This window comes from Triturus cristatus, chromosome 1_1, assembly GCF_964204655.1.
Source record: "Triturus cristatus chromosome 1_1, aTriCri1.1, whole genome shotgun sequence".
Taxonomy (NCBI): Eukaryota; Metazoa; Chordata; class Amphibia; order Caudata; family Salamandridae; genus Triturus; species Triturus cristatus.
In genome coordinates, this window is record NC_140579.1 from 15,686,907 (window position 1) to 15,710,726 (window position 23,820).

At 48.2% G+C, this 23,820-nt stretch overlaps 1 protein-coding gene across 1 annotated transcript in view; it reads left to right on the top strand.

Annotated features, from left to right (window-relative positions):
- The window catches only part of LOC146869141 (E3 ubiquitin-protein ligase TRIM39-like), a 72,732-nt gene that overhangs the window by 19,401 nt on the left and 29,511 nt on the right, over window positions 1–23,820 (top strand). Inside the window, exons 4-5 of the mRNA XM_085633076.1 lie at window positions 15,299–15,321; window positions 23,697–23,749. Coding sequence (XP_085489202.1) covers window positions 15,299–15,321; window positions 23,697–23,749 — 76 coding nt within the window. The remainder of the gene's footprint in view (window positions 1–15,298; window positions 15,322–23,696; window positions 23,750–23,820) is intronic.

Genomic DNA, 23,820 nt, shown 5'->3' on the forward strand with positions numbered 1-23,820 from the left:
AGTTGGGTGTCGTCTGGCTATGACACAATGTTGAGTCCGTAGGTTCTGACGATGGGGGCGCGTGGAGCCATTTAGACATTGAAGAGCATCAGGCTGAGGGAGGAGCCCTGGGGGACTCCGCAAGTGGTAGGTGTGGGGTCCGAGAGGAAAGGGGGGAGTCTGACCTGCTGCGTCCTACCGGAGAGGAAGGAGCGGATCCAATCGATTATTACTCATGCAGCTTTGGAGAGACGTATTATTAATAATATTACCATGGGCCAGGGGCATTGCACCTATGGCCGTCATGTATTACTCATGCGGCTTTGGAGAGGTGTATTATTAATATTATCATCATGTGCCAGGGGCATTGCACCTGTGGCCATCATGTATTACTCATGCAGCCTTGGAGAGACGTATTATAGATATTATTGCCATGGGCTGGGGGCATTGCACCTGTGGCTGTCATGTATTACTCATGCAGCTTTGGAGAGACGTATTATTAATATTGCTACCATGGGCCGGGAGCATTGCACCTATGGAAGTCATGTTTTACTCATGCAGCTTTGGAGAGACGTAGTATTAATATTATTACCATGGGCCGGGAGCATTGCACCTATGGATGTTATGTATTACTCATGCGGCTTTGGAGAGACGTAGTATCAATATTGTTACCATGGGCCGGGAGAATTGCACCTATGGATGTCATGTATTACTCATGCGGGATTGGAGAAACGTAGTCTTACTATTGTTACCATGGGCCAGGAGCATTGCACCTATGGATGTCATGTTTTACTCATGCAGCTTTGGAGAGACGTATTATTAATATTGTTACCATGGGCCGGGAGCACTGCACCTATGGATGTCATGTATTACTCATGCGGCTTTGGAGAGACGTAGTATTAATATTGTTACCATGGGCTGGGAGCACTGCACCTATGGATGTCATGTATTACTCATGCGGCTTTGGAGAGATGTATTATAAATATTGTTACCATGGGCCGGGAGCATTGCACCTATGGCTGTCATGTTTTACTCATGCGGCTTTGGAGAGACGTATTATTAATGTTGTTACCATGGGCCGGAAGCATTACACCTATAGATGTCATGTATTACTCATGCAGCCTCGGAGAGGTGTATTATTAATGTTATTACCATGAGCCGGGGGCATTGCACCTATGGACGTCATGTATTACTCATGCAGCCTCGGAGGGGTGTATTATGAATAATAACACCAAGGGCCAGGGGCATTGAACCTATGGCTGGAATGCTTTACTCATGCAGCTTTGGAGAGACGTATCATTAATATTATTATTATTACCATGGTCCGGGGGCATTGCACCTATGGCCGTCATGTATTACTCATGCAGCTTTGGACAGACGTATTATTAATAATAACACCATGGGTCAGGGGCATTGCACCTATGGCTGTCATGCATTACTCATGCAGCTTTGGAGAGATGTATTATTAATATTATTACCATGGGCTGGGAGCATTGCACCTATGGATGTCATGTATTACTCAAGCGGCTTTGGAGAGACGTAGTATTAATATTGTTACCATGGGCCGGGAGCATTGCACCTATGGATGTCATGTTTTACTCATGCGGCTTTGGAGAGACGTATTATTAATGTTGTTACCATGGGCCGGAAGCATTACACCTATAGATGTCATGTATTACTCATGCAGCCTCGGAGAGGTGTATTATTAATGTTATTACCATGAGCCGGGGGCATTGCACCTATGGACGTCATGTATTACTCATGCAGCCTCGGAGGGGTGTATTATGAATAATAACACCAAGGGCCAGGGGCATTGAACCTATGGCTGGAATGCTTTACTCATGCAGCTTTGGAGAGACGTATCATTAATATTATTATTATTACCATGGTCCGGGGGCATTGCACCTATGGCCGTCATGTATTACTCATGCAGCTTTGGACAGACGTATTATTAATAATAACACCATGGGTCAGGGGCATTGCACCTATGGCTGTCATGCATTACTCATGCAGCTTTGGAGAGATGTATTATTAATATTATTACCATGGGCCGGGAGCATTGCACCTATGGATGTCATGTATTACTCAAGCGGCTTTGGAGAGACGTAGTATTAATATTGTTACCATGGGCCGGGAGCATTGCACCTATGGATGTCATGTATTACTCATGTGGCTTTGGAGAAATGTAGTATTAATATTGTTACCATGGGCCGGGAGCATTGCACCTATGGATGTCATGTATTACTCATGCGGCTTTGGAGAAACGTAGTATTAATATTGTTACCATGGGACGGGAGCATTGCACCTATGGATGTCAAGTATTTCTCATGCAGCTTTGGAGAGACGTATTATTGATATTGTTACCATGGGCCGGGAGCACTGCACCTATGGATGTCATGTATTACTCATGCGGCTTTGGAGAGACGTAGTATTAATATTGTTACCATGGGCCGGGAGCACTGCACCTATGGATGTTATGTATTACTTATGCGGCTTTGGAGAGACGTAGTATTAATATTGTTACCATGGGCTGGGAGCACTGCACCTATGGATGTCATGTATTACTCATGCGGCTTTGGAGAAACGTAGTATTAATATTGTTACCATGGGACGGGAGCATTGCACCTATGGATGTCATGTTTTACTCATGCAGCTTTGGAGAGACGAATTATTAAAATTGTTACCATGGGCCGGGAGCACTGCACCTATGGATGTCATGTATTACTCATGCGGCTTTGGAGAGACGTAGTATAAATATTGTTACCATGGGCCGGGAGCACTGCACCTATGGATGTCATGTATTACTCTTGCGGCTTTGGAGAGACGTAGTATAAATATTGTTACCATGGACCGGGAGCATTGCACCTATGGCTGTCATGTATTACTAATGTCGCTTTGGACAGACGTATTATTCACATTATTACCATGAGCCGGGGGCATTGCACTTATGGATGTCATGTTTTACTCATGCAGCTTTGGAGAAGTATTATTAATATTATTACCATGGACCGGGGGCATTGCACCTATGGCTGTCATGTATTACTAATGTCGCTTTGGACAGACGTATTATTCACATTATTACCATGAGCCGGGGGCATTGCACTTATGGATGTCATGTTTTACTCATGCAGCTTTGGAGAAGTATTATTAATATTATTACCATGAGCTGGAGGCATTTCACCTTTGGCCTTCATGTATTACTCATGCAGCTTTGGAGAGGTGTATTATTAATATTATTACCATTAGCCGGGGCAATGCACCTATGGCTGTCCTGTATTACTCATGCAGCCTCGGAGAGGTGTATTATTAATGTTATTACCATGGGCTGGGGGCATTGCACCTATGGATGTCATGTTTTACTCATGCGGCTTTGGAGAGACGTAATATTAATATTGTTACCATGGGCCAGGAGCATTGCACCTATGGCTGTAATGCTTTACTCATGCAGCTTTGGAGAGACGTATTATTAATATTATTACCATGGTCCGGGGGCATTGCACCTATGGCCGTCATGTATTACTCATGCAGCTTTGGAGACACGTATTATTAATGTTATTACCATGGGCCGGGGGCATTGCACCTATGGCCGTCATGTATTACTCATGCAGCTTTGGACAGACGTATTATTAATAATGACACCATGGGCCAGGGGCATTGCACCTACGACTGTCATGCATTACTCATGCAGCTTTGGAGACACGTATTATTAATGTTATGACCATGGGCCGGGGGCATTGCACCTATGGCCGTCATGTATTACTCATGCAGCCTTGGGGAGACGTATTATTAATATTATTACCGTGGTCCGGGGGCATTGCACCCATTGCTGTCATGTATTACTCATGCAGCTTTGGACAGACGTATTATTAATAATGACACCATGGGCCAGGGGCATTGCACCTATGGCTGTCATGCATTACTCATGCAGCTTTGGAGAGATGTATTATTAATATTATTACCTTGGGCCGGGGGCATTGCACCTGCAGGCATCATGTATTACTCATGCAGCTTTGGAGAGACGTATTATTAATATTATTACCATGGGCCGAGGCATTGCACCTATGGCCGTCATGTATTACTCATGCAGCTTTGGGGAGACATATTATTAATATTATTACCATGGGCCAGAGGCATCGCACCCGTGGCTGTCATGTATTACTCATGTATTACTACTGTGGAGAAGTATGGCTCAATGATTAGAGCGGCAGACCCTGATGCAGAGGTCTAGCCCGGGACCAGGGTTCAATTCCCCGCCTCGGCGGGTCTTGGGCTAAAAAATTCCACGGACCTGATAATTCTCGCCTCGGTGCCATTCCAATCATGGAGTCCCACTCTGCAGCACTTCTGTTTCTAGAGAAAGCTTCACACCCACAGGCGCCGCACTAGCAATGCAGCTGATGCACTTCTGTTTCTAGAGAAAGCTTCACATCCACAGGCGCCGCACTAGCAAAGCAGCTGATGCACTTCTGTTTCTAGAGAAAGCTTCACATCCACAGTCGCCGCACTAGCTGATGCACTTCTGTTTCTAGAGAAAGCTTCACATCCACAGGCGCCGCACTAGCAAAGCAGCTGATGCACTTCTGTTTCTAGAGAAAGCTTCACATCCACAGTCGCCGCACTAGCAAAACAGCTGATGCACTTCTGTTTCTAGAGAAAGCTTCACATCCACTGGCGCCGCACTAGCAATGCAGCTGATGCACTTCTGTTTCTAGAGAAAGCTTCACATCCACAGGCGCCGCACTAGCAAAGCAGCTGATGCACTTCTGTTTCTAGAGAAAGCTTCACACCCTCAGGCGCCACACTAGCAAAGCAGCTGATGCACTTCTGTTTCTAGAGAAAGCTTCACATCCACAGGCGCCGCACTAGCAAAGAAGCTGATGCACTTCTGTTTCTAGAGAAAGCTTCACATCCACAGGCGCCGCACTAGCAAAGCAGCTGATGCACTTCTGTTTCTAGAGAAAGCTTCACACCCTCAGGCGCCGCACTTGCAAAGCAGCTGATGCACTTCTGTTTCTAGAGAAAGCTTCACATCCACAGGCACTGCACTAGCAAGGCAGCTGATGCACTTCTGTTTCTAGAGAAAGCTTCTCATCCACAGGTGCCGCACTAGCAATGCAGCTGATGCACTTCTGTTTCTAGAGAAAGCTTCACATCCACAGGTGCCGCACTAGCAAGGCAGCTGATGCACTTCTGTTTCTAGAGAAAGCTTCTCATCCACAGGTGCCGCACTAGCAAAGCAGCTGATGCACTTCTGTTTCCAGAGAAAGCTTTACACCCTCAGGCGCCGCACTAGCAAACCAGCTGATGCACTTCTGTTTCTAGAGAAAGCTTCACATCCACAGGCGTCACACTAGCAAAGCAGCTGATGCACTTCTGTTTCTAGAGAAAGCTTCACATCCACAGGCGCCGCACTAGCAAAGCAGCTGATGCACTTCTGTTTCCAGAGAAAGCTTCACATCCACAGGTGCCGCACTAGCAAAGCAGCTGATGCACTTCTGTTTCTAGAGAAAGCTTCACACTCACAGGTGCCGCACTAGCAAAGCAGCTGATGCACTTCTGTTTCTAGAGAAAGCTTCACACCCTCAGGCGCCACACTAGCAAAGCAGCTGATGCACTTCTGTTTCTAGAGAAAGCTTCACATCCACACGCGCCGCACTAGCAATGCAGCTGATGCACTTCTGTTTCTAGAGAAAGCTTCTCATCCACAGGCGCCGCACTAGCAAAGCAGCTGATGCACCTCTGTTTCTAGAGAAAGCTTCACATCCACAGGCGCCGCACTAGCAAAGCAGCTGATGCACTTCTGTTTCTAGAGAAAGCTTCACATCCACAGGTGCTGCACTAGCAAAGCAGCTGATGCACTTCTGTTTCCAGAGAAAGCTTCACACCCTCAGGCGCCGCACTAGCAAAGCAGCTGATGCACTTCTGTTTCTAGAGAAAGCTTCACATCCACAGGCGCCGCACTAGCAAAGCAGCTGATGCACTTCTGTTTCTAGAGAAAGCTTCACATCCACAGGCGCCGCACTAGCAAAGCAGCTGGTGCACTTCTGTTTCTAGAGAAAGCTTCTCATCCACAGGCGCCGCACTAGCAAAGCAGCTGATGCACTTCTGTTTCTAGAGAAAGCTTCACACTCACAGGTGCCGCACTAGCAAAGCAGCTGATGCACTTCTGTTTCTAGAGAAAGCTTCACACCCTCAGGCGCCGCACTAGCAAAGCAGCTGATGCACTTCTGTTTCTAGAGAAAGCTTCACATCCACAGGCGCCGCACTAGCAATGCAGCTGATGCACTTCTGTTTCTAGAGAAAGCTTCTCATCCACAGGCGCCGCACTAGCAAAGCAGCTGATGCACCTCTGTTTCTAGAGAAAGCTTCACATCCACAGGCGCCGCACTAGCACAGCAGCTGATGCACTTCTGTTTCTAGAGAAAGCTTCACATCCACAGGCGCCGCACTTGCAAAGCAGCGGATGCACTTCTGTTTCTAGAGAAAGCTTCACATCCACAGGCGCCGCACTAGCAAAGCAGCTGATGCACTTGTATTTCTAGAGAAAGCTTCACATCCACAGGCGCAGCACTATCAATGCAGCTGATGCACTTCTGTTTCTAGAGAAAGCTTCACATCCACAGGCGCCGCACTAGCAAAGCAGCTGATGCACTTCTGTTTCTAGAGAAAGCTTCACACCCTCAGGCGCCACACTAGCAAAGCAGCTGATGCACTTCTGTTTCTAGAGAAAGCTTCACATCCACACGCGCCGCACTAGCAATGCAGCTGCTGCACTTCTGTTTCTAGAGAAAGCTTCACATCCACAGGCGCTGCACTAGCAAAGCAGCTGATGCACTTCTGTTTCTAGAGAAAGCTTCACATCCACAGGCGCCGCACTAGCAAAGCAGCTGATGCACTTCTGTTTCCAGAGAAAGCTTCACATCCACTGGCGCCGCACTAGCAAAGAAGCTGATGCACTTCTGTTTCTAGAGAAAGCTTCACATCCACAGGCGCCGCACTAGCAAAGAAGCTGATGCACTTCTGTTTCTAGAGAAAGCTTCACATCCACAGGCGCCGCACTAGTAAAGCGACTGATGCACTTCTGTTTCTAGAGAAAGCTTCACATCCACAGGTGCCGCACTAGCAAAGCAGCTGATGCACTTCTATTTCTAGAGAAAGCTTCACACCCTCAGGCGCCGCACTAGCAAAGCAGCTGATGCACTTCTGTTTCTAGAGAAAGCTTCACATCCACAGGTGCCGCACTAGCAATGCAGCTGATGCACTTCTGTTTCTAGAGAAAGCTTCAAATCCAAAGGCGCCGCACTAGCAAAGCAGCTGATGCACTTCTGTTTCTAGAGAAAGCTTCACATCCACAGGTGCCGCACTAGCAATGCAGCTGATGCACTTCTGTTTCTAGAGAAAGCTTCAAATCCACAGGCGCCGCACTAGCGATGCAGCTGATGCACTTCTGTTTCCAGAGAAAGCTTCACATCCACTGGCGCCGCACTAGCAAAGAAGCTAATGCACTTCTGTTTCCAGAGAAAGCTTCACATCCACAGGCGCCGCACTAGCAAAGCAACATTATTCAAGAGGTGCAGACAGAGCCGCTGCATGCAGGGGTTGGCAGAGGCAGTGCACACACATCCATGACTGCGTATCCCGCCTTGTATATCAGCCAATGGGAAGCGTCCAACATGGACTGGAAGCACACCAGTCTCTGTCAGTGGGCAGTCTGACGTCACTCGCTCTGCTCCACCCCTCCCCTAGCAAAGCTTAGTGGCCAATGGGATCAGATGGTGTGTGCGACAGCGGGCAGGAATGGATAAGAGTCCAAAAAGCCTAAAAATAAACAAAATTGCAATGACAGGCTACAAAAGTGGGGGTCAGGCTGCGAGCTACGGACAGGATGTTGGCAAGCTACCTGGTTGCAGACCCCTGCTTCAAATGTTTGTTGATTTTCTCCCCCATAATTCTAGACAGTAATTTCATTAACCATTAGCCAACATACGGCCACGGGACGCTTGCTTATTATTCTGAAATTTTACCATCCTGAACTCGTACTGTATTACCGTTTTAGTGCCTCTTGGCCATCTCAGATCGTCTCCGAGGCTGCATGGTTCACTTAAATGATGAAGTCTACATTTTACCAATCAGAAAAAGTATATTTTTGTGCCTCACTCATCTGGCTTCCCCTTGTGATTTTATTTTTCACTCCTCTTTTGTTTAGCTCTCTACACCCTGTAATTTCATGGCCCGTTTTCATTATGTTTTTTACCATATTCTGAACATCTTCTCAGGTATCTCTTATGTCCGTTTATCAGGTTAATTTTCTGTCTTGTAAAACATCTTAAGAAAACATGAATCCTGTAAAATAGTTTATCACCATAACCGTTACTTACAGTAGAGCGACTGAAGGGAAGGCAGCAAGGGATAGAAAATGACCCATCACTGCGTGGCTCCATAATAAAGCCATGCTGTGATTGGCCATGCCCTTCTGTAAAGCAAAACCTGCTGCCCCCAAGACTAGGCCTACACTTCGCCTCTTGAGCCAATCAAGAAGCTGCTTCACAGCATAAGAGCAGCGTCGGGATTGGCTGTAGCAGGCAAAGTCAGCGCTCCTTAGGAGGCCAGGGAGGCTGCGGATATGATCCCTGGCTCCCTAACGTTGTGCGGGTAGGAGAGGCCTTATGTCCACATGTCGGGTTAGTCGTAGGAAGACACCCATTCACCCTCACATGCGCACTTGCACATCTTTAGACCCAGACACTCTTCCGGTGCTGTCTATAATGATGCCACGCCCCCCGCCCACTCATAAATGGGAAGTCTGCTGCTTGCAATGTGCAGCCGGCCCGCGGCTGTAATATAAGCACCGTGGCCAGTAATATAAACAATAATTGCATATTAGGGTCCAGGGGGGCAGCAAATACAGGGCGGCAATGCCCCCATAGATAAACCGCCGCTAGGCAGAATTACGTCTAGTACATCAGGACTAGAATTTTGTGATTGTTGCCCCCGTATGTCATGGTTTTCCTCCCTTATGCCAAGAAACATCTCCAATGAGCTAGTGCCAGTATTTTGTCATAGTTACTCCCTATGCCAACAATTGCCTACTGTGTGCCAGTAGCAGTGGTTTTCACAGGTGCCTGCCCATGCCGACAATTGCCTCCAGTGTGCCAGTAGCGGTGGTTTCCACAGGTGCCTGCCCATGCCAAACATTGCCTGCCGTGTCCCAGTAGCAGTGGTTTTCACAGGCGCCTGCCCATGCCGACAATTGCCTCCAGTGTTCCAGTAGCAGTGGTTTTCACAGGTGCCTGCCCATGCCGACAATTGCCTCCAGTGTGCCAGTAGCGGTGGTTTCCACAGGTGCCTGTCCATGCCTACAATTGCCTGCCGTGTGCCAGTAGCAGTGGTTTTCACAGGTGCCTGTCCATGCCTACAGTTGCCTCCAGTGTGCCAGTAGCAGTGGTTTTCACAGGTGCCTGCCCATGCCGACAATTGCCTCCAGTGTGGCAGTAGCAGTGGTTTTCACAGGTGCCTGTCCATGCCTACAATTGCCTCCAGTGTGCCAGTAGCAGTGGTTTTCACAGGTGCCTGCCCATGCCGACAATTGCCTCCAGTGTGCCAGTAGCAGTGGTTTTCACAGGTGCCTGCCCATGCCAACAATTGCCTCCAGTGTTCCAGTGGCAGTGGTTTTCACAGGTGCCTGCCCATGCCGACAATTGCCTCCAGTGTGCCAGTAGCGGTGGTTTCCACAGGTGCCTGCCCATGCCGACAATTGCCTCCAGTGTGCCAGTAGCAGTGGTTTTCACAGGTGCCTGCCCATTCCGACAATTGCCTCCAGTGTGCCAGTAGCAGTGGTTTTCACAGGTGCCTGCCCATGCCGACAATTGCCTCCAGTGTGCCAGTAGCAGTGGTTTTCACAGGTGCCTGCCCATGCCGACAATTGCCTCCAGTGTGCCAGTCGCAGTGGTTTTCACAGGTGCCTGCCCATGCCAACAATTGCCTCCAGTGTGCCAGTAGCAGTGGTTTTCACAGGTGCCTGCCCATGCCGACAATTGCCTCCAGTGTGCCAGTAGCAGTGGTTTTCACAGGTGCCTGCCCATTCCAACAATTGCCTCCAGTGTGCCAGTGGCAGTGGTTTTCACAGGTGCCTGCCCATGCCGACAATTGCCTCCAGTGTGCCAGTAGCAGTGGTTTTCACAGGTGCCTGTCCGTGCCGACAATTGCCTCCAGTGTGGCAGTAGCAGTGGTTGTCACAGGTGCCTGTCCATGCCGACAATTGCCTCCAGTGTGCCAGTAGCAGTGGTTTTCACGGGTGCTTCTCATGCCAACAATTGCCTCCAGTGTTCCAGTAGCAGTGGTTTTCACAGGTGCCTGCCCATGCCAACAATTGCCTCCAGTGTGCCAGTAGCAGTGGTTTTCACAGGTGCCTGCCCATGCCGACAATTGCCTCCAGTGTGCCAGTAGCAGTGGTTTTCACAGGTGCCTGCCCATGCCGACAATTGCCTCCAGTGTGGCAGTAGCAGTGGTTTTCACAGGTGCCTGCCCATGCCGACAATTGCCTGCCGTGTGCCAGTAGCAGTGTGTGAGAAAGTGGCTCTGTATATACTGTTCCTTAATAGGTACAGGGTGTACAGAGTCCACAGACCCCAAGGGTTTAACAGAGGTTAAAGTTAGATATAACCTTACTCTCTAAAGTGGTAGCTTGGTCGAGCAGTAAGGCAATACCAGAGAACAGTGTAAAGCATTTGTTGTACACACTCAGTCAGCAAATGGTTCCACACACTCAATAACTGAACTCTAGGCCAATGGTTTGTATATAAAAAATATATGCTTGTTTTATTTTAGAACCAACACTTGGAATTAAAATATACTTTCTCGATAGGAGATGTTTCATAAAAATACTTTTGTATATGCAATAGACTTTTCAGTAAACAGTTACAAGTAGTTGCAGTAGGCAACTCTATTTCTAAACACAATACATTGAGCTCAATGATAATTTCAAGATATTTGTAACAGATTATTTTTTAGATTACTTTTGTAATTCCAGGTCTGGATCCTAGATTCAGCCCTGGGTCAGTTCTCAGAATCAGTTGATGAAAGTCGACTTTGGTACTGTAATGATTTTTAACTAATATTTAGCTATTTTAAAAGTTAACACTTAAATATTTCAGAGCAAACAATCAATGATTCCCTATGGAAGAAAATTCAGGTTATAGGTACAGTAGGTTATCGTTACTTTTGTAATCCAGTACTGGGTGCCTAGACTCAGTACTGGGACATTTATCCAAAACAGGTAAGTAATTACGTTTTCAGAAGGTATACGATTTTTGAAGAATATTTAGAAATTGCAGAAATCAACACTTAGAAGAAATTTCACAGAAAAACAGTCAATGGTTTCCTATGGAAGAAAAATGAGTTAACGGTAAGTATAGTTGTGGGTACTTCTCAGAGTCAGTGCTGGGCACCAAGATCCAGCACTGGGAGCTCACCTAAGAGCAGGTGAGTAAATTCGTTTTTGTCACTCGGCTGATTTTTGGTGAATATTTGAAGATTTGAAAAGTTCACACTTAAAAGAATTTTCAGGAAAAACCCAGTCAATGTTACCCTATGAGGAAAATAGAGTTTGCGGTTTAAGGGTAAGTACTCGACTGGCAGAGTTGAGGTTCTGGGCATAGACTCAGGGGTCCCCCAGTGTCAGGTAGGTACGGTCAGTTCACCCTCAGCGGTTTCAGGACGGCCGGGTGCAGAGAGAGTTAGGCCCAATGTTATCCTATGAGGGATAGGGGGGCCTTGTTTGGTGGCTGCTGTCTGGCAAACCACGCGGCTGTGGGAGCTGGGCTCCTGGTCACTTACTCAGGGCAAGTGGGGAAGTAAGAAAGTGTAGAGTTTTCACTGCCAGGGCCACTCGGGCGGCTGGGTGCAGAGGGCTTTTGAGCCTTTGGGCGCTCAATGGATTCCAATGGGAAATCTGCGGTTTGGAAAAAGACTGCAGGCTCGGGGACGAGGACTCTTCAGGTGCCACCACCACTTCGAGAGGTAAGTTGGGTAGTTGGAGGATAGGTAGGTACCCAGGGATTGGGCACAGAGGGCCGTGGGGCTCCGGGTGCAGGGGTGCCTTTTGGTGTCGGAAAATCTTACCCTCTGTTGATCGCGGTTGGGGTGGCACTCTGTTCTGAGGCTGCAGGCTTCTTCAGGATTGTCGAGGGGGGTCCTTGGGTGCCGGACTCGGGGTCACAATCGCCGTGGGGTCGTCCTCGTGGGTTTAGTTCACTCCGGCACCGGCCAGGCTTGGCTGGTGCAGAGTGGGCTGGGATCGCGGTTCCGGGCTGCTGCCAGGGGTGAAAGGTAGGTTCTGAGTAGAGCCTCTACTCATGGGAGTCCCAGGGGATCAGAGTTCAAAGGTAGCCAGGTCCTCCGGGGTTTCTGAGGTTGCTGGCCACAAGAGATGCCGGGTTTGGAGCAGGAGCAGGTTTGAGGTCGACAGGCCGGTAGGGCTGGGGCCAAAGCAGTTGGTGTCTCCCTCTCCTTCGCAGCTGCAGGGCAGGTCTTTTTTTCTTCTCGCTCTTCTTGTAGTTTCGGAATCTGGAATCTGCGGAAGGAAGGTTCAGGGTGCCCCTAAATACTAGATTTAGGGGCGTTACAGGTAGTTGAAGGCCAGGGACGAATGGGTCCTTGTCCTGGGGTGGGTACACCCCCTATCCTGCCTCTCTCCTGTGGGAGGGGGGCAGTAGCCTAATCCTGATAGGGTAGGGCCTCCCATCTTCAAGATGGCGAGAGCCCGGAGATGTGCTTCACCTCGCCTCCCCCACCTGAGGGGTGGTGTGGGCAGGCTGGCACATCCCCTGTCCTTGTATGGGGTTTCCGGCCAAGCTTCCCGCCAGAGTGGGGGGTTGCAGAGGCCTGGGGAAGCTCACTGAGGCGGCAGGCCTTTGAAGCTTCCCTTTGCTCATCCTGGGGGAGGAGATTTTTCACCTCACCCAGGATGTGCATTGTTGCAGGCCCGGGAGAGCAGGGGCTCTCCCACCCAGGGGTCCAGCAACGTGTCTGCTGTGTGGCAGCCTGGGCAGCCTCAGAGCATACGTGGATTGTAGGTTAGTTGTAAGGGGGCATCTCTCAGATGCCCCCTGGGGTGCTTGGTACATTAAATCCCACACTGGCATCAGTGTGGGTTTAATGTGCTGAGAAGTTTGATACCAAACTTCCCAGTCTTCAGTGTTGCCATTATGGTGCTGTGGAGCTCGTGTTTGACGAGCTCTCAGCACCATGTACTCTTAAATGGCAGCACTGCACTTACAGTGCCCAGGAATGGACCTGGATACTGTAGGGGCACAGGGCTCCTGCTCCTGTGCCCACACCATGGGCATAAGGCACCCAGCCAGAGGGGTGGCTGACATATGCCTTGGCAGTGTAGGTGATGGGCATGGCACACAGAGATGTGTGCCATGTCGACTCTTCATTTTGTCCTGCACCCAGACACTCATCCTGCAAAGGCAGTGTGTGTGTGTAAGGGTACAGGGCCTCAAAGAGTGGCACAATGAGTGCTGCAGCCCTTAGAGGCCTTCCCAGGTCACAAGGCCCTGGGTACCTAGGGTACCATTTACTAGGGGCTGACATGTGGCCAGGGTTTGCCAATTTGGAGTTTGTGTGTTTTAAGGAAGGAACATAGGCCCTGGGCACCTGATGGGCAGGAGTCCAGGGTACACTCAGTCAAAGTACATTCAGCAATTTAGCAAAAAGTGGGGGCATACCATGCAAGAAAGATGGCACTTTCTCACACAGTGGTTTTCAAAGGTGCCTGCCCATGCCTACAATTGCCTGCCGTCTGCCAGTAGCAGTGGTTTTCACAGGTGCCTGCCCATGCCGACAATTGCCTCCAGTGTGCTAGTAGCAGTGGTTTTCACAGGTGCCTGTCCATGCCTACAATTGCCTCCAGTGTGCCCGTAGCAGTGGTTTTCACGGGTGCCTGTCCATGCCGACAATTGCCTCCAGTGTGCTAGTAGCAGTGGTTTTCACAGGTGCCTGTCCATGCCTACAATTGCCTCCAGTGTGCCCGTAGCAGTGGTTTTCACGGGTGCCTGTCCATGCCGACAATTGCCTCCAGTGTGCTAGTAGCAGTAGTTTTCACAGGTGCCTGTCCATGCCTACAATTGCCTCCAGTGTGCCAGTAGCAGTGGTTTTCACAGGTGCCTCTCCATGCCAGCAATTGCCTCCAGTGTTCCAGCAGTAGAAGTTTTCTATGGGTCCCTCTATAAGCCACAAAGTACCTTCAGTATGTAAGGGCCAATGGCAGACTAGCGAGCATTACATCATATTCTCACTCACATTTACTCAGCCACACTCAATCATTCATTCTCACTCAGTCTACCTCACTCTCACTCATTTTTACTCTGAGTCCAACATACTTACTCATACTAATTGCTCTAATTGTCATTCTCACGCACTCTGTATCACCCATTCTCTCTCCTTCATTCACACTCACTCCAACTCCTGCTCACTCATACTTTTTCACTTGTGCACTCACTCTTATTGTCACTCATTCTGACTCTCATGCTCACTGCCACTCATTCTCACTTATTCTCACTCACTACCTTTTAGTGGCTCTCACACACTACCGGTCGCTGACACTCACTTTTACTTACAAACACTCATGCTCACACGTACAAACACACTCACAAACACACAACCACACTCCGATCCCCAAGCACGTACCCTACATACATTTAAAAGCATTTTTTTATTTTAGACATCTGCTACAGAAGTTCTCATTCTAGATCCTCGTGCCCCAGTTTTTTACTACACTAACAGTGAATAATAATCTATTATTCACTATTAGTTTAATATAAAATTGGTTGAAAACAAAGGCGGAGCACGACTCCCATAAAGGCGAGCTTCCACTGTGTTTTCGGTGCTCATTTTGCTTCCTCTCAAGCCAGAAGTCGCACAAGCAGTGCCAGGGGTAAACCAGGAGTCACAGCTGCGACCCCTGGCAATCCCTAAATGATGCCCATGCATGTGACCCTGTTGCGAACATCATACAATGTGTCAGGTGACTCCATTCAGAATATCAGAATGTGCTGTGTTTTGTGACCCCATTCAGAATTACACTGTGCTCTGTCATTACCATTCCGAAGATCAGTTTCTGTTATATCATGTGACCTCATTCAGAATCCCTCATTCTGTGCTTAGTCATGCGATACCCCAGAATGTGCTGTGTCATGTGACCCCAGTCACTGTTTTTTAACCATAGATAGAAGTGTGTCACTCCTAAAAATACTGCCATAACTTTAACATCTCCTGTTGAAACTGATTTCTCTGTATTTCTTTCTCTATTTTTCAGGATGTCAGAAGCACCCTAAGCAGGTAAGGCCGGTTTATTATCCTCCTGTCAGTGTGTAAGGAGCAGGTCTCACTGCTGCAGTGTGTAAACACCGCTACTGAGCTCACACAAAGTGTTAGGAAACATTCAGACCCTCATAACATCACTCCACATTCTGAAAAATACCTTTAAGTCCTCAGACTCCCCTGACAACTTAATTTCTCAGTAAACTCCCCTGTGTCATCAGGAAACTCTTAAATTTTCATAAATCCCTGCGAGTTGTCAGAAGACTCCTGTGAGTCCTGACATAATTGCAACAAAAATGAGCTGCTGTCTTCACAAAATCTATTTGCATCTTTAAAGTTTAACTGAAGTCCTAAGAAAAGTAACCTGAACCCACAGAAAACGCAAGCACATTCTGGAAAGATCTCTTTACGTGTTACTCAAATCAGAGTTGTGCAAAAACGAAGTCCTAATGTCCTAACTATACAAACACAAATGGTGGCTCTGCTCACAACAATTGCAGATCCAATTTTCAGCACTATTGTCAGGGATGTTAGATCATACACATATATCTTCATGTGGGGTAGAGGTGCCACCATGGTACAGCAGACACCCTGCCACCGAGGGTGTTCCCCTGCTTAGGACAATGTCCTTGGCAACAATTATACAAATAATAAGTACTAGAGCACACGTAGAAAGGCCATTTAACCCCTTCAGTGCCCGCCCCTTTCCCCGCCCTGTGCCGGCCGTTTCATTAGCGGGCGGGGTTTATGACGAGCTGGTCTCGTCATGGGCACAGCGCAACCGCGGCCCATGACGAGACCAGCTCGTCACGGGCATTGAAGAGGTTAATAAAGAAAGTAGTCCTAATGTGAAGTCCATCAAATTATTTGCCCTTTTTTGTGAAGTTAACTTATTCCATTTGTAGCTTCCACAATGTTTGGTTTATATACAAGCAGGAACGGCCAATATCTCGTCTATACAAGCAAAAGCAGCCGACCCATGTTTCGTCCATTGGGCTTTGTCAAGGCTGCAGACAAAATACATACATTGAAATGGAACATCATCTCTCATGAAATCTTTTACGTAAAATTCATATGTGTCAACCTCATATAGCAGTGATGAGCCGAAGGAAAATAGTGACATGAAATTATATATGCCGGTCACAACGCACTGAGGATATTGTGTAAAAATGCATTGTAGCGTCGGCTCACCCAAAGCCATAAAAAGCGGTACCCATGATTGGTGATGTTGACCGAAAGAAGAGAACCCATGGAGGCCACAGGGAATGCCAGTATATATTATAATGCAAGTGAATAACTAGATTTTGCATGCATTGTGCTCTCTAAGATTCAAAGAAATATGTGCATTTGGTGTTCCTTTTTGCATGCAAGGAAAGAATATATATTAGTTGTGAGATTTAATAAGAATATAGAATACCTGAGCGCCCTGTAGTAAGGACAATGTCCAAAAGTAGTCCGTTAGATACAGAGAGGATCTTGTCAGAATCTATTTAAAATATATATAAAACTGCATGTATATGCAACCATGCTGAGGAAAATATAGGATTGTGCAGAAAAGTAAAAATCAGTCCACCGTAAGGAGAGCAAAGTCTCCTGAGTAGTAAAAAGGGAAGTGCAAATAACAACATATAAAAGTAGACCAGTTTAGAATGAAAACTGGTCACCCAGGTGAAACGAGGGAAGTGATTCCATGTGTAGCGGAATACAATGAAAAGGACCAATGTACCAATAGTTGTCCCGTGAATTTACGGATGGAGTATATAATTCCATTTCTAGGGCCTTGAAAAAGTCACTCTTGTCACTGCTTTAAGCAAGCAGATATTCCGGCCATTCAAAAGGTTGTGTATGAGTATGTAGCATTCTGTCACGTCCGCAACCCGGCCACTCAGCTGAAACAAGAGCCCCGAGCCACCCATATGGATACCTCTCTGGCATAGGATGAAAAAGTGGATGAGTAAAGCTGTCCCCTCCATTTTTTGGGGAGTTTCTGGGCTTCTGTCTCCAACATATGTGTCTCTCGGAGGAGAGCTAAATGAACTCTAATCCTTCTAAGATAGATGTGTGTACTATACTGTTTCACAAAGGAGTTTAGACCCCTCACATTCCATGTGGCAAATATAAAATTTCACCCATCTTGTAACATCCCATCCCCCCTCGCTCTCCTCCTCTGCAGACACACCTCTCCACACCATTCCCAAACCCCCGCCACCCTCAGACACACAACTGATGCTTCAACAACGATAATAACCCCAAACCATATGCGACTCCCATTATACCACCCGAGTAAACACCTTTCAACTTAGCTAGTGTCCTCCCACACATAATGCTACTCCCACCCGCCCAAAAACAGTCTCAATTGTACTACAGTGTGTGTACAATCCCTCTATTGGGTATAAACTTGTATTATATCTTAGGGGCAGAAAACAGTCAGATCTCACCCCAGGGGGCGGCTCAATCAGCAGTTCCACTCCCTAATACCCTAAGGTACTCACACTGGTAGTCAGGTAATCAGTCACACCACAGAAAAGTACAAACAGGAGAAGGTGTGGGATAAAAACAAGAAGTAAAGTATAATAGAGTCACTGGAACCTCTTCCTCATCGGCTACTCTCTCCTCTTTAGATTCAAGTTCGTCATCTGTCTTCCCTGGAATAAGTAGTAGCTTTTCTGCTAACGGCCAGATGCCGCCTATGGTCTAGAAGCAAGTACCCATATCTAACTCAGACTTTCACTAATATAGAGGTGCATTCTCTCATGGAAATTTCCAGCTCGAAACCTGCCGCCCACCAAATTCCTGTACCTCCCCGTGCCAAGGACACGTTCCCAGCCGGCCGGCCTGATGTAGTGTCTTCGGCAGGGAAAAAATACACTCCTTCGATAAGGGCCGGCCTGAACCGGTTCTCTCCGAGCGAATAACACCTCATAACTAAAACATCGCCCTCCCTCTAGAAGTGTCCCAAGCTGCCGGAGCAGAAAGAAAGATGGAGTCTCTCCTGTCTGAGGCCTACCAGGCCTGAATTCAGCACGACTCCATGAAATACCCTCACTATAGGGCAAGTTATCCTCGATGCTAACGAATCTATCCCCTAGGCTATGTATGTAGGCCCTGATCTATGGGTAGGAGCACGGGATTATGTCAAAGTGTCTAATAGATAGGCCCTATTCACTACTCTAGTCCTTAGACTTGGATGGAAAGAGACTGAAGTCATATTGATCGCTCTACAACACAAGAAGGCCAGGAAAATCAAGCAGTACACACTCACCCACCCGAGAAAATCCTCCTGCACCGAACCGCTCCCCTCTGACTACGTTTGGGATGACCACTAACAACAAAGCTGCAGGCATTTAAATTTTGAAAGCCAAGCTTAGAGAGCGCTTGTCATGTCACTCCAGGTGGAAAGGTTGCCATGCTGGAGAGGGTAACTAAGTTTATCTTTAAGTCACTTGGGGGTTCCAGGAGAGCCCCAAATTGGTGCCAGGTCCGCATTGTAATCTATCCTGAGAATTCTCCTAAAGGATTCCCACACCCTCAGGGTTGTTAAGAGTACCTTTAACCTACCTTGTTTAAAAACTTTGGGTCCCCAAACTTAAAGAAAAAACGTTTTCAAGCTTAAATGCTTCAACATAGCTCCACACAATTGACCCATGTGAGAATGATCTAGCTCTCCAGCCAGGAGCCAGGAATTCTTGAACTGGAAAGAATAACAATAGCCTTGAAAACCCGGAAGAGCGAGCCCCCCTTGATTCAGTCTCATCCAGACCTTTTTTCATGAGATCCTGGCTCCCCTGGATGCCCATATAAAGCTGCCGACCCTCCCTTGCTTCAGTCTCCTCCGGAGCTTCTTTCATAAGATCCTGGCTCCCCTGGATGCCCATATAAAGCTAACGACCCTCCCTTGCTTCAGTCTCCTCCGGAGCTTCTTTCATGAGATCCTGGCTCCCCTGGATGCCCATATAAAGCTGCCGACCATCTCTTGCTTCAGTCTCCTCCTTCTTTCATGAGATCCTGGCTCGCCTGGATGCCCATATGAAGCTGCCGACCCTCCCATGCTTCAGTCTCCTCCGAAGCTTCTTTCATGAGATCCTGGCTCGCCTGGATGCCCATATACAGCTGCCGGCCCTCCCTTGCTTCAGTCTCCTCCGGAGCTTCTTTCATGAGATCCTGGCTCCCCTCGATGCCCATATGAAGCTGCCAACCCTCCCTTGCTTCAGTCTCCTCCGGAGCTTCTTTCATGAGATCCTGGCTCCCCTCGATGCCCATATTAAGCTGCCGACTCTCCCTTGCTTCAGTCTCCTTTGGAGCTTCTCTCATGAGATCCTGGCTCCCCTGGATGCCCATATAAAGCTGCTGACCCTCCCTTACTTCGGCCTCCTCCCGAGCTCCTTTCATAAGATCCTGGCTTCCCTGGATGCCCATATAAAGCTGCCGACCCTCCCTTGCTTCAGTCTCCTCCGGAGCTTCTTTCATGAGATCCTGGCTCCCCTGGATGCCCATATGAAGCTGCTGACCCCCCCTTACTTCAGTTTCCTCCAGAGCTTCTCTCATGAGATCCTGACTCCCCTCGATGCCCATATGAAGCTGCTGACCCTCCTTGCTTCAGTCTCCTCCGGAGCTCCTTTCATGAGATACTGTGTCCCCTGGATGCCCATATGAAGCTGCTGACCCTCCCTTGCTTCAGTCTCCTCCGGAGCTCCTTTCATGAGATCCTGGCTCCCTTGGATGCCCATATGAAGCTGCCGACCCTCCCTTGCTTCAGTCTCCTCCGGAGCTTCTTTCATGAGATCCTGGCTCCCTTGGATGCCCATATAAAGCTGCCGACCCTCCCTTGCTTCAGTCTCCTCCAGAGCTCCTTTCATGAGATCCTGGCTCCCCTGGATCCCCATATGAAGCTGCCGACCCTCCCTTGCTTCAGTCTCCTCCGGAGCTTCTTTCATGAGATCCTGGCTCCCCTGGATCCCCATATGAAGCTGCCGACCCTCCCTTGCTTCAGTCTCCTCCTTCTTTCGTGCGATCCTAGTTCCCCTCGATGCCCATATAAAGCTGATGACCCTCCCTTGCAATTTCTGCAAAAGCTTTTTGGGGAAAGGAAGTAAACAAGACGATCACCTTCGGCAGAACCAGCTTCTTAATGGTGTTCACCCTCCATAGATACCGAGGGGCAGATCTTCCCTCCATCTTGTAAGGAGAGCATCTATATCACGGTGTTGTTTGAACATGAAAAACCTTTGAAAAACCTTTGGCAAAACAGGAACAGTTTGTTTAATTAAACATAGCGGCCGGGAGAACAGTTACAGACACAGGGTCTGAGGAATGTCTCAAATTACAATCAATCTGTAGCGTTCTTTTATACAATTCATTATAGGCAATAAAATGTTTCTGGAGATACCCACGGGGAGCACGTGATCACTGCGTGTTCCGTGTTCTGCTTTGCTCTATGTTCCTAACTCATGTGGCATCTGACTTTATGCTGTTTTTGGAGCGCGCGTACCCCCTCCAACCATGTGCACTTCTTTGGGGCCAATCTCCCTTAACAATTGTAGTGTCTCTTCACTAATCTGTGGGATTGATCTCGGATTTCCCGTCCATGCATTTGTCTGCCGGCTACGTGCCACCCCACCTGTGGCCTGTCAATCAGTAACCTTGGGCCTCGGTCTCAGTGCTTGCCAGGCTACGTATATGCGAGTCGGGTTGATGCGGTGTTCACATCGGGTGAATTTGTTAATAAGGACGTGATTTTGTTCACATAAATAAACGTATCATTTGTCATATCAGCATCGATTTTTTCCTAATTGACAGTGGGATACCCTAGTTAAGTTTTATAGATATTTCCTCCAAACTCTGAGTTACGATGCTCCCATGGTTCCTAATCTGATTTCTGGTTTGAAGCCCTACTTTCTCTCTAGCCCGGTCTTTCCCTTATTGATTAGATACCCTGACAGACTCCCAAAATCTCCGGCATGCGTCTCAAGCTGTGGAACAGAGAGCTCTGGCTTCGATGCATAATAATAATAATAATACAGAATTTTGTAGAGCGCGAACAGCTACCTCACAAGGAGGTGTCCCGGCACTGAAGACTGCTGGGGAACCCGTCCTGGCTTTCCCTGTGAGATGGTCCCTTTCTGGGTATCTCCAAGGTGAAACCAGGCATCCCCGGCGTCTGTGGGGGGCCGTTGTAGAGATGAGGCAAGCTTAATGCCCAGAGTTGCCGAGTGTGTTCCTGGTTAGAGTAGGTACCGAGGCGAGAATTATCGAGTCCATTTTGACCCTGGTCCATGACCCTGCCGCATCAGGAATTGAACCCAGGTCCCTGGCCGAATCTCTGCTTACGGGTCTGCCGCCTCTAACCAGTGAGCTACACCTCTCCACATACAGAACTATGTCATCAGCATGCAGTGCTAGTCTGGTTGGTAACCCTGCAGCTTCAAAGGGAAGAATGGTCTAATCCTGCCGATTCATCTGGGAAAAGGGATCAATATATACACGGAACAGAATTGGTGACACAGGACACCGCTGTGTAGTTCCCCTGGATATCTGAAATTAAGCTGTAAGTTTGCCATCCAAAATCTTAGCGACCGGCACCTTATATAGCATTTGCACAACTTCGGTAACATTGCTGCGGAAACGATAATCCTGCAATACCTCCCAAAGATAGAACCAATCAACCATATCAAATGCTTTAGCAGCATCGATTCTTGCGATTGTCAACAGGAGATTAAAGGCCTCGGCCATATCATTCGCACCGATAAGTCAATGGGTTCATTTATACAGCTTCCTTCCAGGCACAAACCACTTTTGATCGAAATGGATCGAAATGGATCAACTTTTGAAGGACATCTGACAACCTCTTAGCCAAGATTCCTGTAATCATTTTGTAATCACAGTTCAACTAAGATATTGGTCTATAGGAATCTCCTAACCTAGCACCTTTAACCGGCTTAAGGATCATAACTACAGGTGCCTCATACCAGGAAGGTGGAATTTAACAGCCTTCCAGAGAGATCTCATCAAAATAAGATACCCAGAAACAGAAAGAGGATTCAGATGGGATCCCGTCTGGGCCTGCTGCTTTCCTTTTACTGAGCCTCCGAACCTGTTTCCTTATCTCTCCCTCTGTGATCCCGTCTGGGCCCGCTGCTTTCCCTTTACTGAGCCTCCGAACCTGTTCCCTTATCTCTCCCTCTGTGACCCCCCTGGGCCTGCTCCTTCCCTCTTCTGAGCCTCCTAACCTGTTCCCTTATCTCTCCCTCTGTGATCCCACCTGGGCCCGCTGCTTTCCCTTTACTGAGCCTCCTAACCTGTTTCCTTATCCCCTCTCTGTGATCCCGTCTGGGCCTGCTGCTTTCCCTTTACTGAGCCTCCTAACTTGTCCCCTTATCTCTCCCTCTGTGATCCCGTCTGCGCCTGCTGCTTTCCCTTTACTGGGCCTCCTAACCTGTTCCATTATCTCTCCCTCTGTGATCCCCTCTGGGCCTGCTGCTTTCCCTTTACTGAGCCTCCGAACCTGTTCCCTTATCTCTCCGTGTGTGATCCCGTCTGGCTCTGCTGCTTTCCCTTTACTGAGCCTCTGAACCTGTTCCCTTATCCCCCCTCTATGATCCCGTCTGGGCCCGCTGCTGTCCCTTTACTGAGCCTCCGAACCTGTTCCCTTATCTCTCCGTTTGTGATCCCCTCTGGACCTGCTGCTTTCCCTTTACTGAGCCTCCTAACCTGTCCCCTTATCTCTCCCTCTGTGATCCCCTCTGGGCCCGCTGCTGTCCCTTTACTGAGCCTCCTAACATGTCCCCTATCTCTCCCTCTGTGATCCTTCCCCTACAGCCTAAAATCTGCTGTTCTGTACGACGTGGGAGTTTTTGTTTTGCAACCACTTTTTCATTACTAAGCGGTCTGGGTTCAAATCTTCCTCTCTCCAATATCTTAGCTGTAGAGAATGGTGACAAGGTTTACACCGGCAGGGATTGGATGTGACAATGTTGTGTTGTGGGCGCTGTCAGGAATTCACGTGGACCTCAGGTAGGAAGGTATTTATTAAGTATATACACAAGACCCCACCAGAAGCAGATGTAACCTGTCTCTGCCCCCCTCTCATTGAGCTAACGGCCACTCCTTGAGACCCACGCTGTGGCACTCCGTGGCATCACATGAAGCGCGCTGGTCTCACTGAGCTATCTGCCTTAGAACACCCACATCCTGTCATAAGATGTTAAAGGTACTTTTGGATATCGTTAGAGCTTTGACTGTTGTGTATGAACAGTAACTCACACTGAGCTCTAGTCCGCAGGCGCTGCTCCTAATACTGAATCGTATTTCAAATACAGGTCCTATGTGATGTTCATCCTTTGTTCCTGTAGCTGTCATTGCTCTTAAATACAAAGATGCTGTGTGTGTTATTACAGGTGTAATAATGTGAAGATTCAGAAACCAGAGGTGGTGGTGAAGAGTTATAAAGGTAAATACCATTGCGATGATTAGCTCTGAATATTACTGTTTATGAATATGGTATGGTGTGGTATGGTATGG